The following is a 16,628-nucleotide window of genomic DNA, read 5'->3' as shown; positions in this document are numbered from 1 at the left end:
ACTCGAATCCAAGAAATAATTTTTTTTCCAAAATTTTTTTACATTTTCTCCGGTGGCGCTCAAAGTATTTTAATAAAAACTTGGAATAAACTCTATGTTATGCATAGTTTAAGGTCTGGTTTCTCAAGGTTAAAACTCTTGTTTCAGAAAACTAGTTCCACGAGCTCAAAATGAAACGAAACTCCACCTTCATGCAATTCTTGCACACCAAAGTAAAGTTAGCGAACTTAATTTGTCGATATTGCCCGATTCCACATCGATAAAGTTCGAATCAGCTCGAAATAAGCGAAATATCGTTAACCATTTTTTTAAAAGTTTTCCCACCCCGACCGGCTCCAAACTTTCTCGTTTTCCCCGTTTTCGAGATGGTAGAGAGCAGACTGCATGAAGGGGAATGAAAATCTGAATCAGGAAGAAATTTCCTCAAAATACAAAGAAGTTTCTTTTCTTACTTCTTGCAATCTTGTAAGGATTTTCTCCCCGATATTGTATTGTATGAATTGGAAGCCGGAGATTTCGTTTATGTGCATCGCGACCAACACCCACCAACCACCAACTTGCCAAACATACAAAAATGTAGGTACGAACAACGAATTCATTCATGTAGCCACCCACACAATTTGGCAGCCATTGTTTATCGGCGAGCGAGCAAGAGAAAATTGTTAACCAACTCTGACAATGATACCGCAATCATCCCCCCTTTCCCCACTAGAGGTAGATCATTCCTCAATAACGAGAGTCCTACATCACAGTTTACAGCCCATTACGATCAAATTTCCCTTTTGTAGAAAATAAGAAAAATCATACCTTACAAACAACAGTCAGTTGAATAGCAGGAAGCATCGATGCCTCCATCTTGTTTTGTTTGAGAACAACAGGAAACAAGCAGGAAATTCAAACAATGAACGATATCTGAAGCACCGAAAATGCACTGCCAAACAATAGTTTCGTTGATTTTTTTTTCTCTTTTTATTTTATCTGTGTGGTGTTGAATGATTTTGCATTGTTTATGATTTTGAACGCCTTTTTTTAAACATTTCATTCGAAAATATTGAACTGAGGATAATCAGCAAGCAAAGTCCTGAATTAAATAAACATAGAGTATGATATGTTTGTAGATTCTACACCTTTGCTTGAAATGGTTCGGTTTTCAAAATTTAATTTTATTTCTTCATTTCGAATTTATAACCGTAAGAGTCATTATTGCTGACAATCTTTGTTTAATTTGGCTTCAATCAATCCCGATTGCATTACCCGCTAGATAGTTTGGAAACCTTCCACCCGAAAAAAAACTAATCAAGAATTCTTCTCACAATCTTAAAATGTAAAAACCACCAATCCAACCCACCAAAAACCAAAAATGAAGCCCGCCCAAAAACAGAATTCCAACAAAAACTCTTTCTTTCCCTTCCTCAATTTATAGAAACCTTCGCGATAGTAGACTGTACGGGTAAGTTTTTGTTCCGAAGCGTTGCTGTGAAGTTACGTCTGTTTTGGTCGGGGTTGACAATGGTTGAGTATATCGTTAAGCATAGAAAAATATTCAATCCATCAACCCGATCAGAAACACCGAAATATTGAAAAAAAATCTAGTTTTTTCCTTAAGTTCAATTTTATCAGTCACCGTCAGCCTATCTCGCTCAGCATTGCCGTCATTGATCATTCATTGAACAGTCACTTAAATTTATCTGGCATCTAGTCTTGGCCTTGTTTGAGTATTTAATGATATTTCACCAATCGGAACACATTCATGAAACATTAAAAAAAATCACGCGAGCTAGAAAGGCGCTTGTGGCTGTTTGAACAGTATCATTGAATCCTTTCCAGCCCCAATCTTTTATCCTACCTCGATACCGAAAACAAACACTTGCTTGATAGGTTTTTATTAAAGTTAGGCGATACTACAAAATTATCTGTAGAATCAAAATTACTCTGAATATAAAGATGACGTCAATAAATCACAACATCATTGATACTTTAGTTTTCATTCTTTAAAAGACAATACAGACTGAGGGATTCCCTTTCAGTGTTTGATTTTTTGATGATTATTTTGTCTTGCAAGAAAAGCCTTGGAATTAGGGGCCAAAGGAATCAGAAAAGAGGAAGGCTTGTTACTAAACCTACCCCTTTTCTGAGCTCTCTATTACTTCAATGTACTTTTATCAGCATGAGTACCTACTTAAGTTATAAACGGGGTGTCGATTTGCTAGTTCATTGAACAGCGAATTTTCATTGAACGAAAATGTAAGCATATTCATTACTAAGTCAATGTGAAATTCATTTCAAAAAGTCCATAATTTTGTTTGTTTCAATTATATTCGTTTTAATACCTGTATGTCATTCGTGACTTATACCAACGATATAGTTGGCGGACAATCACTGAAAAACTTATCCGGTACAACTGTGATCGTTGTTTACTCTTGGGCTCGGCCTCATGGACATCGGCTCCGGAAGCATCTGACTTGCCAACTGAGCTATATCACCAGCCAGAGTCCAGGAATTTATCAAATTTTCAAACGTGATGGAAAGTGTGTGAATGGATTAAACCGATACCGGGTTATCCTCCTCTAGCGTCACAGCAGTCATTCAGTCAGTCGGCAACAGAGGTGCCAGGTGTCCTGATAAATCAGGATTGGTCCTGGTTTTCAAAAGATCCTCCTAATTTTTTAAATTATCCTGATTTTCCTGATTTTTGGAAAAAGCTCTTTTAATGTATTGAATTGTACTGATTTTGATAAAACAAAAACTATCCGAACTGTAATTGAATATCGAACAAATCTGTAATTAAATAGTTAAACCTACAATTCTGCTCGGTTCCGATGATATTAAAATGGTGTTTTTTTTTTTCATATAAACTGCAGGCTTCTCAAGATTCCGCTCACCTCAGTGCATAAATTAAGGCGTCTACAGTACCTGTATTTCGCCATTATAAATGCAATTTAGGCAGAATTTGTGCTGTCCTGAAAAATCTTGATTATTTTTTTCATGTTGTCCTGATTTTTGACAAAACGATCTGGCATCCTTGGTTGGCAAGCAAGCGAGCTAGCTGAACATGGGTGCCAGGTGATTTTGACAAAAATCAGGACACTGCGATGAAAAAAAAAACCGAATTTTCCACGATTGGTGGAAATAATATGCAGCTCTGCTTACATTACTCAAATAAATGCGAAATACAGGTACTGAAAACGCCTGTAACTATGCAAATGAAGAGAGCAGAACTTTCGTTGGCCTGCAGTTTACATCTAAAAACACCACTTAAATATCATCTGGACCAAATATTATAATCGGTCAAACTATTTGATAATTCACTTGTTTGATGTCCTCATCAACTAACTATAAATCTCGCGTGAGCTTTCATTACGTCGAATGAAACAAAATGTAAACAAACAGTTTTATTACGAAAAAATACAAAAACTGACATAAACTAGTCGCAATTTCTTTCCACTTAGAATATTTGTAGCCTGGACAACATATTCTGTATGTGAAACACAAATTTTAATATTGTTTTGATTACTTTTGCAGCAGCTTTCTCTTAATTCTTACGATGTTTCATACGACGTAATGAAAGCTCACGCGAGAAATTCAGTTATACATAATTTTGTTATTTTTATGAAAATCAAGACAAATCAGGACATATTACAGACTATTTTTCAAAAATCAGGAAAATTAAAGCGTTTTTGAAAAATCAGACCGGTCTCATGAAAATCAGGACAAATCCTGAAAAATCAGGGCACCTGGCACCTCTGTAGCTGAGTAGTGTGGTCGGTTTCGGCGGCAGTTAGTAATCTGGTGGCCCACGAGTCCTACTTCTGGGCTTCGGAGCTCCGGATAGGTTGAAAAAACAAGAGAAATTACTGAAAATAATCGAAACATGATCAAAGATACATGCTGAATTTACTGCCATCACGCTTGCTTGAAAATCAAACAATTTATTAAATACCCATCGGAAGTAAACTGTGCAAAAAATGAGTCATTCGAATACTCATTTTGTAAAAAGTAGTTAAAACAAAAAGCAACGCTGCTGGTTGGTAGATGTAATACGGAAGTGAACTAGATTGAAGAGGAAAAAAGAAAAATGTTCTATATGAAATGTTCCTTAATCTGGAATTGGTTAATTCAGCTTAATTGAAGTTCCATTAAAAAGACAACATAAAGTTGAAAATTGAATTTTAAGCGAGTCGTCTGGACAGCTTGACTATTACTGTTTCCTTTAATTGCATAATATTTGGAATCTGGGAGCTAAACCTCCAAATGATAGATAATGGTGTAGAAAACAAACTTTTATATGGGGCCAACTTCAAAAAAATCATGTTTAGAGTTTCCGTAAACGCGATATTTGACAAATGTCCAGTTTACAATTTTTTTTTTCAATCTGGATCCTACAATTTTCATAAAATTTGTTATTTTATATATTTTATATTTTGTTTAAATTAAAAACGTAAACGTAAACGTAAAAAATTGACCTTATTTGTATCAAAATTTTAAACCATCATGCTATTTACGAAAAAAAAATTGGGCAAATTTGTTTTATTCAACTGACCAAAATGTGTACACACTGAGAAATTTTTGTAATACAAATCATCAAAAGATGCGGATTATTGTGCGTGCTGAACAAAATATGTTGTTTGTATCATCGTGTAATGAGGTATTTACAATTAAATCCTCATTAAAAAATCACAATTAAGGATTTCTTTTTAATATATTAAATTCGACTTAATGAAACCTACTTTTGAATTAAAACATTTGCAAAAAAAGATTAAGATGATTTAAGGATTATCAGAAGGCAAAATGCTAAATTTAAGCTTAATTTGACAACGAGAAGGGGTTACAATGAATTTCAAGTGTGAAAGGGATTCTGAGACATAGTGATCCAATTTAGCCTAAAAAACTGATTTTACATCAAATATTTTGGTCTTAACCAATCAATTGTTTATTCATGTTGATTTGATTAAAATTTTAACCAAGACCAACACTTCACCTTAGGACTGTAACACGATTGGACCTAAAACAAAAAAAAAACAAACGACAATTTGCGACCAAAACATAAATTTTCAAGCCGCAATAATCCGCAGCTTTTAATGGCATTTACATTAAAAATAATATATGCTACCTTCAGGCACAGGTCAATTGAATAGAACATTTTTGGACAAATTATTTTTTTATTAGTAAAAAGCTTGCAGATATAAAATTTTAATTCAAATTTAATTCATTCTATATTTTTTCGTGTTGTTTTCAATTTGAATAAAAATTTTAAAATAATTAAAAATTTGTGAAATTTCAGGATCTAAAGTCCACTTTGAAAAGTGGACTTTTTTCAAAGATAACATTTAAGGAGCCTCTAAGGTTTGTTCTCCACATTCTTATCTAGCATTTGAAGGTTGAGCCCCAAAATTACCAGACATTATGAAATTATTGGACACACTACTGACCATGTTCAAAACTTCGAGCGGGTTTAGAGGCCAGTTTGGAATTGGAAGACGAGTTGAGAGGACAGGCTGAACGCATTTATAGAAATTTCAAGCGTGTCGAGAGGACAGCTTGAAATTGAAAGGCTAGTCGGGCGGACAGCTTTATATTTGAAAATATCGAACCGAGAGGACATTTTGAAAACCATTTCAAATTGAAAATAAAACGGGTTGGGGTAACATCATGAGAAAAGATTCAATTGCGGAGTGAGTCGAAAAGACAACTTGAAATGAGAAAAAAAAAAAGTTTTAAGATTGCTTGTAATAAAAATGAATCATATAGCGTGCCCCCAGCAAACATTTTTGTAGCTATATTTCTATGCTGTTTTGATACAAGTTTTATATACAGTTGCGTTCAAAAAAGAATGAAATCGCATGAAGCTGCGCACCCACTCCCAACTTTGACAAGCTGCCATTTCTCTCTCGGTTTATATTTTTTCATGAAAATTTCACACAATTTAGTTCAACTATTCAACTAACACTCCTCGAAATTTGAAGTCTTTACAATGACGGGAAACAAAGATAAAGCTATTCCCGTAAAAAAGGGAAATTTGGAGTTGCTTCACTAAATTTGCTGTATCTTTGACAATTTTCATTGAAGAATCTTGAAATTTGGTCCAAAGATGTAAAAATGTTTGATCTGATACCAAACCAAGTTTCGTCAAAATCGATGAACGTGATCAAAAATGGTGTCGGATTGAAAATGAGGTCCATTATCGCCCAGCAGACGATTTCATTCTTTTTTGGACGGATGTTTGTATGGAAAACATCGTAATCCATGTATTCTTGGTTTTTTCTTTCACAATACCAAAATTTCTCACAAAGAATGTTGTAAATTGCTAAAAACTTCATTCGTACTTTGTTTCTATAGAGAAAATGTTTCAACAGGGTTCAAAATAAGAAGAACAGGGTTTCAGAAATGACCTGCTAATTATATCGATAAACCAATTTGATCCACAATTAAAGCGAATATTATATTCGCTCTTTTGTTTCAATACCAACTCTGTTGGAACAATTTCTATTGCTAAACAAAGCAAGAATGAAGTTCCTATCAATTTACAACATTCTTTGATATAAATGTTGGTTTTGTGAAAGAAAAAACCAAGAATAAATAGATTAAGATGTTTTCCATACAAACATCCGTTCAAAAAAGAATGAAATCGTCTGCTGGGCGATAATGGACCTCATTTTCAATCCGACACCATTTTTGATCACGTTCATCGATTTTGACGAAACTTGGCCTGGTATTAGATCAAACATTTTTACATCTTTGGACCAAATTTCAAGATTTTTCATTGAAAATTGTCAAAGATACAGCAAATTTAGTGAAGCAACTCCAAATTTCCCTTTTTACGGGAATAGCTGTATCTTTGTTTCCCGTCATTGTAAAGACTTCAAATTTCGAGGAGTGTTAGTTGGATAGTTGAACTAGATTGTGTGAAATTTTCATGAAAAAATATAAACCGAGAGAGAAATGGCAGCTTGTCAAAGTTGGAAGTGGGTGCACAGCTTCATGCGATTTCATTCTTTTTTGAACGCAACTGTACATTATAGAATGATCGTATAAAAGTTGCAAATTAGCATTTACCTACCAAAGTTAAAGCAATATAAATACATAAATTTCCTTTTTTTCTAATTCGACAAATTTGGCGCTATCCGACACCTTATTCGTACCTACAATTATCGAATGCAAGAGAGCGCGAAAGCAGGATTCGGCTCTCATAGCGTTCAAATCATTACCAGTGACAATATTTTCCAGTACTCTCATTGGTCAATATTTCTGAATTTCCATCTGATTTTTATCCGGCTGGGTGCACTGCTGATTGCAGAGGGAGAGAACGTGACGTTGATTTTCTCACTTGAAGCCCGCACGGGATCAAAATCATTTCAAAATTTACAAACATGGCGGACTTCAGGCAACATTTTATACGATCTTTTCACAAAGCAGTTGGACTTGCGAATCAAAACACCATGGTTAATGAGTTAAGTTATCATTTCTGATACGATTTCATGTTTGTTGGGCCGAGATGACAGCTCAAATAATGCGAATTCAAAGGTTAGATTAGAATTGCGAAAACAAAACTCAAATGACATTTTTCTTACTAAACAAAAAAAATTAAACAGCTTGAGATGAGAACAAATGATGGAAAAATGAAAAGTGCAAGTTTCAAAGTGAATAGAATACCTTGAAAGCATGTTTAGAGAGCAGCTTTAGTTTTTTATAAAATACATCATCAAACGGATCGCGAAGTCAGTTTGAAATGAGAGAAAACAGTGATCAAAATCAGCGAGCTGTAAGGATAAATTGTTTTGAGTTCCGAATCAGGAATACGCGTGAAAATGACAAAAAAAACGCGTCGAGAGAAAATTTCAAAATCTTATCGATCTGAACCGTTGAAAAGTTGAAAATATACAATATGAGTTAAGTTTACAACTGCAAACTGTACATCAATGAACGCTAGATATGAGTGAGAAATAATTTTATAGACGGTTTCAGTAACTAACCAAAAGTTGTTTCATATTAATGAATATTTCAGAAACTGAAACAATCCAGAGAGAAACTGTAATGAGAAAAAGGTCTATATTCAGTACTTCATGCATGCCAAAAAAAACTAGAAACCATCTTTTCTGTGTAAGCACTGAGCTGATCCCTATAAGTTTGATTAGAAATACACAATGAGTATCATTTAAATGTAGTTGAGGATTATTCATCTCGCGGGTGTTTTTTTCTGGCAGATGTTATCGAAATTTTTTGAATATTTTAATGAAATTATTTTGTTGATGCTGTCGAAATCCGAAGTTTTCGCACTGGTAGTTTCTTGCCAAACAAGTATCATGAAATTTTTCATCGTTTTATTTTTCAACAATCGGCAACCCTTGCTGTTGCTCTGGTACCAACACTTGGAAGATGTTTGATAGACGTATGGTCAATATGATATGTAGCCAGTGGATGCCGCCGGCGCCGATATTGACAAAAGCTCCGTTTCAGTTGTTGAGCGACAATAGATAAAATTCATCTTGATTGAGGTCATCTGAAATGATAAAATAAGAAATATCAGTTTTCTCAATTAATCTTTAAACATCGCGTTCTAAAATTCGGTGTTTAAGGACAAACTGTCTTCCAAACTCAGGCTGTGTGCACAAAAAAAATGCACCTGGCTGCAGGACCAATCTCTTTCAAATTGGCGGAGATAAATCATCCAATTTTTCAATCATTTTTAGGTTTTCTCTAGAGAACTATAAAAATCGTTAAAATTTTATGAACAAACACATTACAGCAGAAACCAAAAAATGGTTATTTTTCATCCATAAATGGTTATTTCACAACGAGCATGCTGATAGAAGAATTTTCTAAAACAATAACAAATTTGTTGTCCATTATCATATGTTTCTTGAGAACTTAATAAAAATAAACGATTTAATAAAAAATTCTTTTCAACTACACCAAATTTTTGCGATATTTGGGATAGTAGGGGGATGTGTGAATGTATTAAACCGATACCGGGTCATCCTCCTTAAGCGTGCACGTAGTCAATCAATCAGCCAGTCGGCAAGCAGGCAAGTGCGTGCGTTTCCCGCGGCCCACGAGTGCTAATTCCGGGCAGGTCTGCACAGAAATAGACAGCCTTAAATATCATGAATTTTCCGAAAAAGATACAAAGGCTCGCCGACGAGACTTGGACCTGCCATTTCCGCTTAAGTACAACGGCGCGTTAACCAATTCACCACGGTGTAATAACTTGTCCGTTAACATCCATTCAAAAAGTCGGAAATATGTTGAAAGGTTTCAGGCGATACAACTTATCAATAAATTGTAGGCTGATTTACGATGAGTGGGCGAAACTTAACACTCGAATGCCCAGCCTGATTCAAACAGCTTAAACTTGCAAACCACTAATCCGAATTTCACAAACCTGGCTTTGTTAAATTCCTTCAAGTGTCTAGTTTAAGTTATTTGATCTTTATTTTACTATAAGTTTAGAGGACTTTGCGAAACAAATGTATGTTTTTGGCATTGAAAAACAATCAATTCAACTAACATCACTGCTGAGGCCTAGCAAAATATTGCTTGAAATGTAGTCATGAAATACCACGCTAGGCAGTGATGTCAGTTGAACTTATTGTTTTTCATTGGCAATGGACATACAACTTGTGGAGGAAACCTTTTTTTTTTAAAGTTACCAATTACTTTTGGTAGATAACTATTGTGATAAACAGATTATCTGCTATAAAAAACCAAATTTAAATTTCTGTTTGCTGTAAACATGTAGAAGGTGGAAAAATTTGATCACCTGTTTGAATTGGCGTCAAACTTTGAAAGTTTCGGGTGAGATAAATTCTTTTTTTTTATTTTAACTTTAGAAATTAAACATTGTTATCTTATAGCCTAACCAGATATAATGTTGAGAAGCGTTTGGCATGAGAACTTCACGCTTTTTCTTTCCCTCGTTCCTGTATCGTTTGCTTTTTAATATTATAAATAAATTAATAGATTGAGTCGATTTGGGATCATTTTTGAATTTCTCAAACCCTGAGGTCTAAACAGCTTTGATTTAGTCCAAAACTCATCCGTGATTTTTTGCAGAATTTTAACATGAGTAATTATGAACTAATATGTTTGTATGGTAAAATAGAATATTTTGTTCCGTTTTTGTTTCACCTTTTGAACCGATGCTGCTTTAGATTTTTGTGCCAATTTATGAATTCTTAAAGCAAATTTTCTGCTGAACAACTTTGTCCAAGACCGTAATTACCGTATATTTATATGTTGCTGAATAGCAGTATGTCAATTTGCAATGAAAAACAATCAAATCAAATGACATCACTGCTGGTGCTTAGTTCCTTTGAAGTGTCTATAAATTGGAACAAAAACCATTAGGAAGCTCCGTTCTACGAAGAAACAAAAATGATGATGATTTTTCAAAACAAAATATTAAATTTTTCCAAAGAAGATTTATGCCAAAATTTACTCAGTAAACCTTACATAAAAATTCGCCATAAAACCATGAATGAGTTTTGAATCAAAATGAAGATATTTAGATCCCAGGGCAAGGTTCCGAAATTCGCTCGCGATAGCTTCTATCTATACACTTTTCTCATAGCAACCTCAGGCAGCGTTGGTTAGCCCCTGCCTTTGCTGTACAAACCGAGGAAATGCTGTGCGACATTTCATTTTCAAATTATCAAAGCGGGCCTTCCGTTTTCTTGTTTACGGATGAGGGGAAGGCTCTGCCCAAAACACAAATTGATGGACGACTCACAACAGAATTTTCCGTCTGATGCATAGTTGCTAAGCGATCTTAGAAGGGGAAATTTTTCGTTTGTTGCATTCGCTCGCGATCGTCTCTTTGTATTATTCAGCAGTGAAACATTCGGAAGTGAACTGCTCAAAATGTATAGCTTATATATGTACCAATCGTAGACGCCGGGTAAGGCGGGAATGTTGGGGGGGTACAAAATTTATACTTCCCCTGCTAAAAGCTACAAGCAATTCTGACCAAAGATTGCTGCGACAATCAGGTAAAAAACAGCTCGGATAGTCTGCTCGTGAGTAGTTCACCAACGATGCGCTCAGCAATGATCAGCGACAACTAGAATTTTGAATGTTGCAGATCACCATTGACTGTCTGCGTTGTTGTTACAATATTGTTGCATTCGCTTGACTGCCTAATACAGGAAGATAGATGCGACATACGCCTTCCCCTTTGACTGAAAAGTGGCAAACTTGATTGCAGCAGGAAGGGTAAATAAAATTTTTGTTCCTGTGATGAGTTGGCTCGCTTGGTGATTAGAGGAAATGAGCGAATTTCGGATCCTTGTCCCAGGGTTTGAGAAATTAAAAAATGATCCCATATCGACTCAGTTAAAGGAAATTCAGGAGGATAGCCTTAAAATCGAAATCTCACTACAATATTTTCCATGCATACATTCCGCAGAAAGTAATCACTCGATGTATCAAGTGGCTAATTAAAAATTTATCCAATATCCCCAGAAGAAGTGCAAACATAAGACGAGAGAGAGAGAGAGACAAAAAAACACCTCCCACGCGCACGGAAGTGATCTGTTTACCGGAACCTTTCGGTGCTATTTGTTCGCAATTATCGCACATCTCGAAAATTGCTGTTCAATTAAATTCCGAATAATCGGCGGCACCTTCCCAACTGCTGCTCCAGTGTGGACTTTGGTTGTTTTTAATACTTTTAAATGTTTGTTCAACGATAAACGGCCAAAAAAAAGCGGTTAAATGTTATCAAAATTGCAAACAATAATCTGATGGTCGGGGTGGTGGTGAAAACAACAACAACACTTAAACCAATATTGGGGAGAGTTATCGATTGAAATGTGGCACTGAAATTGTGCCCATTCTCTCAGAAATGCTGAAGTAGCATCCAATCATCGGAACAATTAGCCGAAATAATGCGACTTGATGCCGATTTTGCTTATTTTTAATTGCAAATTAAAAATTATGATAAGTTTCTCTAACTACAGACAGAAAATATTCGACGGTGTCATCCCCCCTTTCCCTTTGAGGTTCCAAGAATAAGAAAAAACAAGTGTTTGTTTTCGATTTCCTTTCCAATCCCAATAAAACAAGTTCCCACAATTTTCAGAAAAACGAAAACCCTACTTTGAAAAAAAAACAGTCTCAACCATAACGTTGACATCTTAATTGCAGTTTTTACTCAATTATTTATTTTGGATCGAATGTTTAACTCGCATTTAGTCTCTCTGGTTGAATTTGTAAACACAGTTGTTAAAACTTTTATTTTCACTGCTTTATCGCTTTAGTTGTACTTATTGTTAAACAATTATAGAAAGCCTTTTATTTCAACATCACGCAAAATTTTTCATGCACTGTTTAAAAAAAAGGTTATGAAAATGGTAAAAAAATTACTTTTTATAACAATAATTCTTAATTTTCATGTCTAACTCTTAGTCAGTTAAAACTCTTAAAACTGATACGAAAAATCTATCGCATATATTTAAAAGTTTTGATTGAAAAAGTCGTAGTACATGCAAATTTAAACTTAAAAATTTCTAGACGCCAAATAACAAATGAACATAATTTCCAGTAAATATCGAATATTTCTAGGCAAATGAGCTCAGTTTTATCATATTTTAAAAAAATCTAACATATATGAGCGGAGAAAAACTACTGAAAAATTTAACAAATCTTTTTTAGGTTTATTTTAGACGCTTTTCCAGCATTATGGCATTCGTGTCTGATTTAACAAATCGATATATAAATTCCAAAGTAAAACAGTCATTTTTGGGAAAGAGATTTCAAAGTTTTACTCAAAAAGGGATATGTCCAGAATCTGGACTCCAGATCTCACCTTCATTTTCTTTTTTTTTTTTTGTTTATTTGTGACACTTTACCAACGCTTTGGCATTCGTGTCAAACCTTCATTTTCTGATTCCAGAATTTATTACCAAAACAATAAATCAATGTTTCAACATTAAAAAAAATAATAATCAAATTGTCAGTTCTGAAGAGTTTCTAATGCAAGCAGAGGATTTGTATAAAGAAAAAAAAATCTTTGGTTCAATAAAAAAAAATCCAACAAATAAAAAATAGGGAAAAAAGAGAATCTGCTTCAAAATGCAAAAAATTAATCATTTGAATAATTTTGAACAGGTGACTAATGACCAAGTTGGTTTAAATCCTCTAAAAATTAAAAATATAGAATAGAATAGAATAGAATCATTTTGAAAATCGACTTCAAACGATCTTCCAAAAATCATCTTAAAACGTTATAAAAAATGCATAATGCTTAAATTAAATTTTATAATGAACGCTAAAATTGGAATCTATTATACAGATATACGACTTTAAAAACGTTGAGGTAAAAAAAAACAAAACATGAAAATAAATAATTATAAAAAATAAGCATGAAGAAAGTTTTGAAAATTTTTAAAGTTCAAATTAAACATTATTTTATGTTAGAAATATAAACGGAAAAAGACAACACAATGCCAAAATCAACGATCGCAAAAAAAAGATGGTTAGATATGATCAAGTGAATAATAAAGTTTATCAAAATATAACATAAATAGAGTGAACCCACTGGGAGCAACCAAATGATTAAAATACCCTCATGAAATAAAAACAAACGACATTAAGAATTTCTGAAAAACCTGAAAAAACAATGAAAACTTTTAAAAACATTTTAAGTGAATTTTTGAATTTTATAAAGTCATCCCTATTCTAATCTTGGTTTGCCCGGATATTAAACACAAAATTTGGGAACAGTCCAGCCTGGCCCAGTTGCCCAAATTCAACTGAAAAATGCCGGATTTTGCCCGGATTTTGGCCGGATTTTGCCCGGATTTTGCCCGGATTTTTACCGGATTTTGCCCGGATTTATACACTTCGTTTGTCAAAAAAAAACAAATTGTGGTGATTTTATGAGAAAGCTTTCATAAAAATAATTATGAAAGATGTTTTGGAAGCCTTAATTACGATTTTAAATCTGTCGATGAGTTTTAATGGAACGATTTTTCCGATTATATTTTTCTTGATTTGAGTTGAGTAATTTCTGGGATTTGACAAAATTATCTCGAATATTGCTCGGATTTTTGATAGTCAATTTTTAAATCAAATGCCCGGATTTTGCTAGGCTTATATATGAAGACACAATTAACACACGACGTATTACAGGACTCGACAAAAAAGGTAATTTTGAATCCTTTTTTCCGTTTGTAAGAACGTTAAGTGTCGTGTCCTGTAATACGTCGTGTGTTAATTGTGTAGTTAAGTTCTTACGTTGGCACAAATCCGCTTGAAAATGAGTTATATATGAAGTTTGCCGGATTTTCCGGTTCAGATACGTGAAGAAAAAATTCTGCCATGACATGAATAAAAAAAAGCAATTAGAAAACCAGTTGCACTTTTATTTAAAAATGGCCTAGAATTTTGAATTTTGAATAAAAATTTAATTAAAAAAACTCAAACATTTTTTGCTGAAATCAATAATTATTTGAAACAAAAAGAACAATCACAAAAACAGTTAAATTTCCAAAGAAACGGCTGAAACGATTTTAGAAGCAAACTCTATACAGTTCCCATTCGTTTTGGCAACATTCTATTTTGACAACATCCGATTTCGACATATGTGCCTAAATTGAACGGATTTTTGAAACGATATTACCTTAGATTTTTCCCTATAACATGACCAATATAGTTAAAACAAATACGTTTACGTTCTTAAATGTATATAGAATACAACGTCATAAACCGAAAAATTCAAAAAATATTATAAAGTACTCAAAAATGACAAAAATGATGAAAATTTCATAAAATTAAAAAAAAAACAATTACAAATAAAACACTGCAAATGACAAAAATTACATAAATGGCAAATTAACAAATGAACAAAACCGAAAAAGTGATAAATGCATGAAAAACAGGACATGAAAAATTAAAAAAAAAACTAAAAATAATGATTTTTTCAATTATTTGAAATATGAAAGAAAAAATGGTGAACACCACTGATAGAAATTTATTCAACAGTTAGTCGTTAAAATCAATAGCTTGTTAAAAAATACCATGTAATTTAAAGAAAATTTACATTTTCAATTTTTTTTATAGAGCTAAGGATAACTTTGAGGATTTAATGTTAAAAAATCTTTAAACAAATTTTAGTATAAACTTATAGTTTAAACCTTTAGAATTCTTGAATGTTCTCGAATTTTTAATTTATGAGCCTAAATGCACAGAAAAATTTCAAAATAAACTTCATATGCAACATAAAGCATTCATAACTTCAACCGAAAAAAACACATTGAATTAGATTAAGGTGGGCGAAAACTTCGATATCAAATGCCTGCATTTGTCCAGGTTTTAAGATATAATTGCCCGGATTTGTCTAGTCCGGATACGTGTTGAAAAAAATCTGGCAACCTAAAAGTAGATCATACCAAAAAAATAAGTCAGACCGCTCGACTAAGGCTTAACCCTCGTCCGTCAAAATAATTCTTACCCTTAAGAGCTCCTGAAAAGTGTCAATTTGACAGTCCTTGATTAAAACCGCTATATTTCTTTTTTCTCAACCGATTTGTACAGAGTTTATTGTTTTCGAAACCACGCTACAACACTTCAGTTTTCCGTTATTCAAATTCTAAGTAGAAAAATTAACCCTAAAAAACGTGATTCGGAAAAAGACTGTAGATCAGCTAGGAAATGCTAAAAAAATCCCTGAATGTCCAGGAAAGCTTAAGTTAGAAGCTATTCGTTGAGCGAAATGAGATAATTGTGTTGAGCGAAATGTTTTAAAAAAAAGTGAAAACCGTCAAAATTGTTTCAGTCACCGTAGAAAAAAATTGAAAATAGAATGGAAAGCTGACATAATTTGACATCTTATGGAATCATCAGGTTCTCAAAGTACAAAATACAGAATTTAAAAAGAATTTTCCAAGATAGCCGTTTATCGAGTTTTATTGTCAATTTGCAACTTCTCAGATTTTCTCTAACCTAAAAATCAATTTAGCCCCGGGTTCTGGATAAATTGACGCAAGATTTCTACAATTAATTTATACTCACAAGAAAGGAAATTTCATACCATTTCTCGTGAAGTAATTACATGAGCGTTGCAATGATTTTCAAAAATAAACTCTTAAATTGATTTTCGAGAATTTCGTTGCTGATATACAGTCTTTTTTCCGAAGCATGTTTTTTGGACTTTTTTCTTAGACTTTGAATAACAGAAAACTGAAGTGTTGTAGCTGAATACTTTATGGGAAAACATGTTTGAGTTACATTGCGAAATTTCTAAAGAATAAATTTAAAACAAATCGGTTGAGAAACAAGAGAGATATGGCATTTTTAAGCTAGGCGTGTCAATTGAAAACTCAAGCAGGGATACCGGGTGGTTGTCAAAAATCAAGACACCGCGAAGAAAAAAATCAGGATTCTCTGAGAAAATTCAGGACACCTCTGAATACATGGAAATAATACGCAGCTCTGCTTGGATTGCATAAAAAGGCAAAACACAGGTGCTGTAAACGCCTTAATTTATGCAACAAGAGTGAACAGCATCTTGGCCAGCCTGCAGTTCATATTGAAAAACAAATTTCAATATCATCCGTTTCAAATAAAGATTATTATTGTTTATTAGTCAGCTAAGCGAACCAGTCGGGAACATTTGACTTTTTTTTATCTCT

General features: G+C 33.5%; 1 protein-coding gene across 16 annotated transcripts in view; it reads left to right on the top strand.

The window, feature by feature from the left end:
* The window catches only part of LOC129757026 (glucose transporter type 1), an 875,183-nt gene that overhangs the window by 788,022 nt on the left and 70,533 nt on the right, over positions 1-16,628 (top strand). For 10 of the 16 annotated variants that reach the window (XM_055754123.1, XM_055754112.1, XM_055754111.1 and 7 more), the window contains one exon: positions 1,424-1,450. The exons of the other annotated variants lie outside the window; for them this stretch is intronic. In XM_055754123.1, the coding sequence (XP_055610098.1) occupies positions 1,424-1,450 (27 nt within the window). The remainder of the gene's footprint in view (positions 1-1,423; positions 1,451-16,628) is intronic. 16 annotated transcript variants of the gene reach the window in all.

Source organism: Uranotaenia lowii, chromosome 3 (genome assembly GCF_029784155.1).
Source record: "Uranotaenia lowii strain MFRU-FL chromosome 3, ASM2978415v1, whole genome shotgun sequence".
In the NCBI taxonomy this organism is placed as follows: Eukaryota; Metazoa; Arthropoda; class Insecta; order Diptera; family Culicidae; genus Uranotaenia; species Uranotaenia lowii.
Note: the sequence above shows the minus strand (reverse complement) of the source record. Positions and strands in the feature narration are given on the sequence as shown.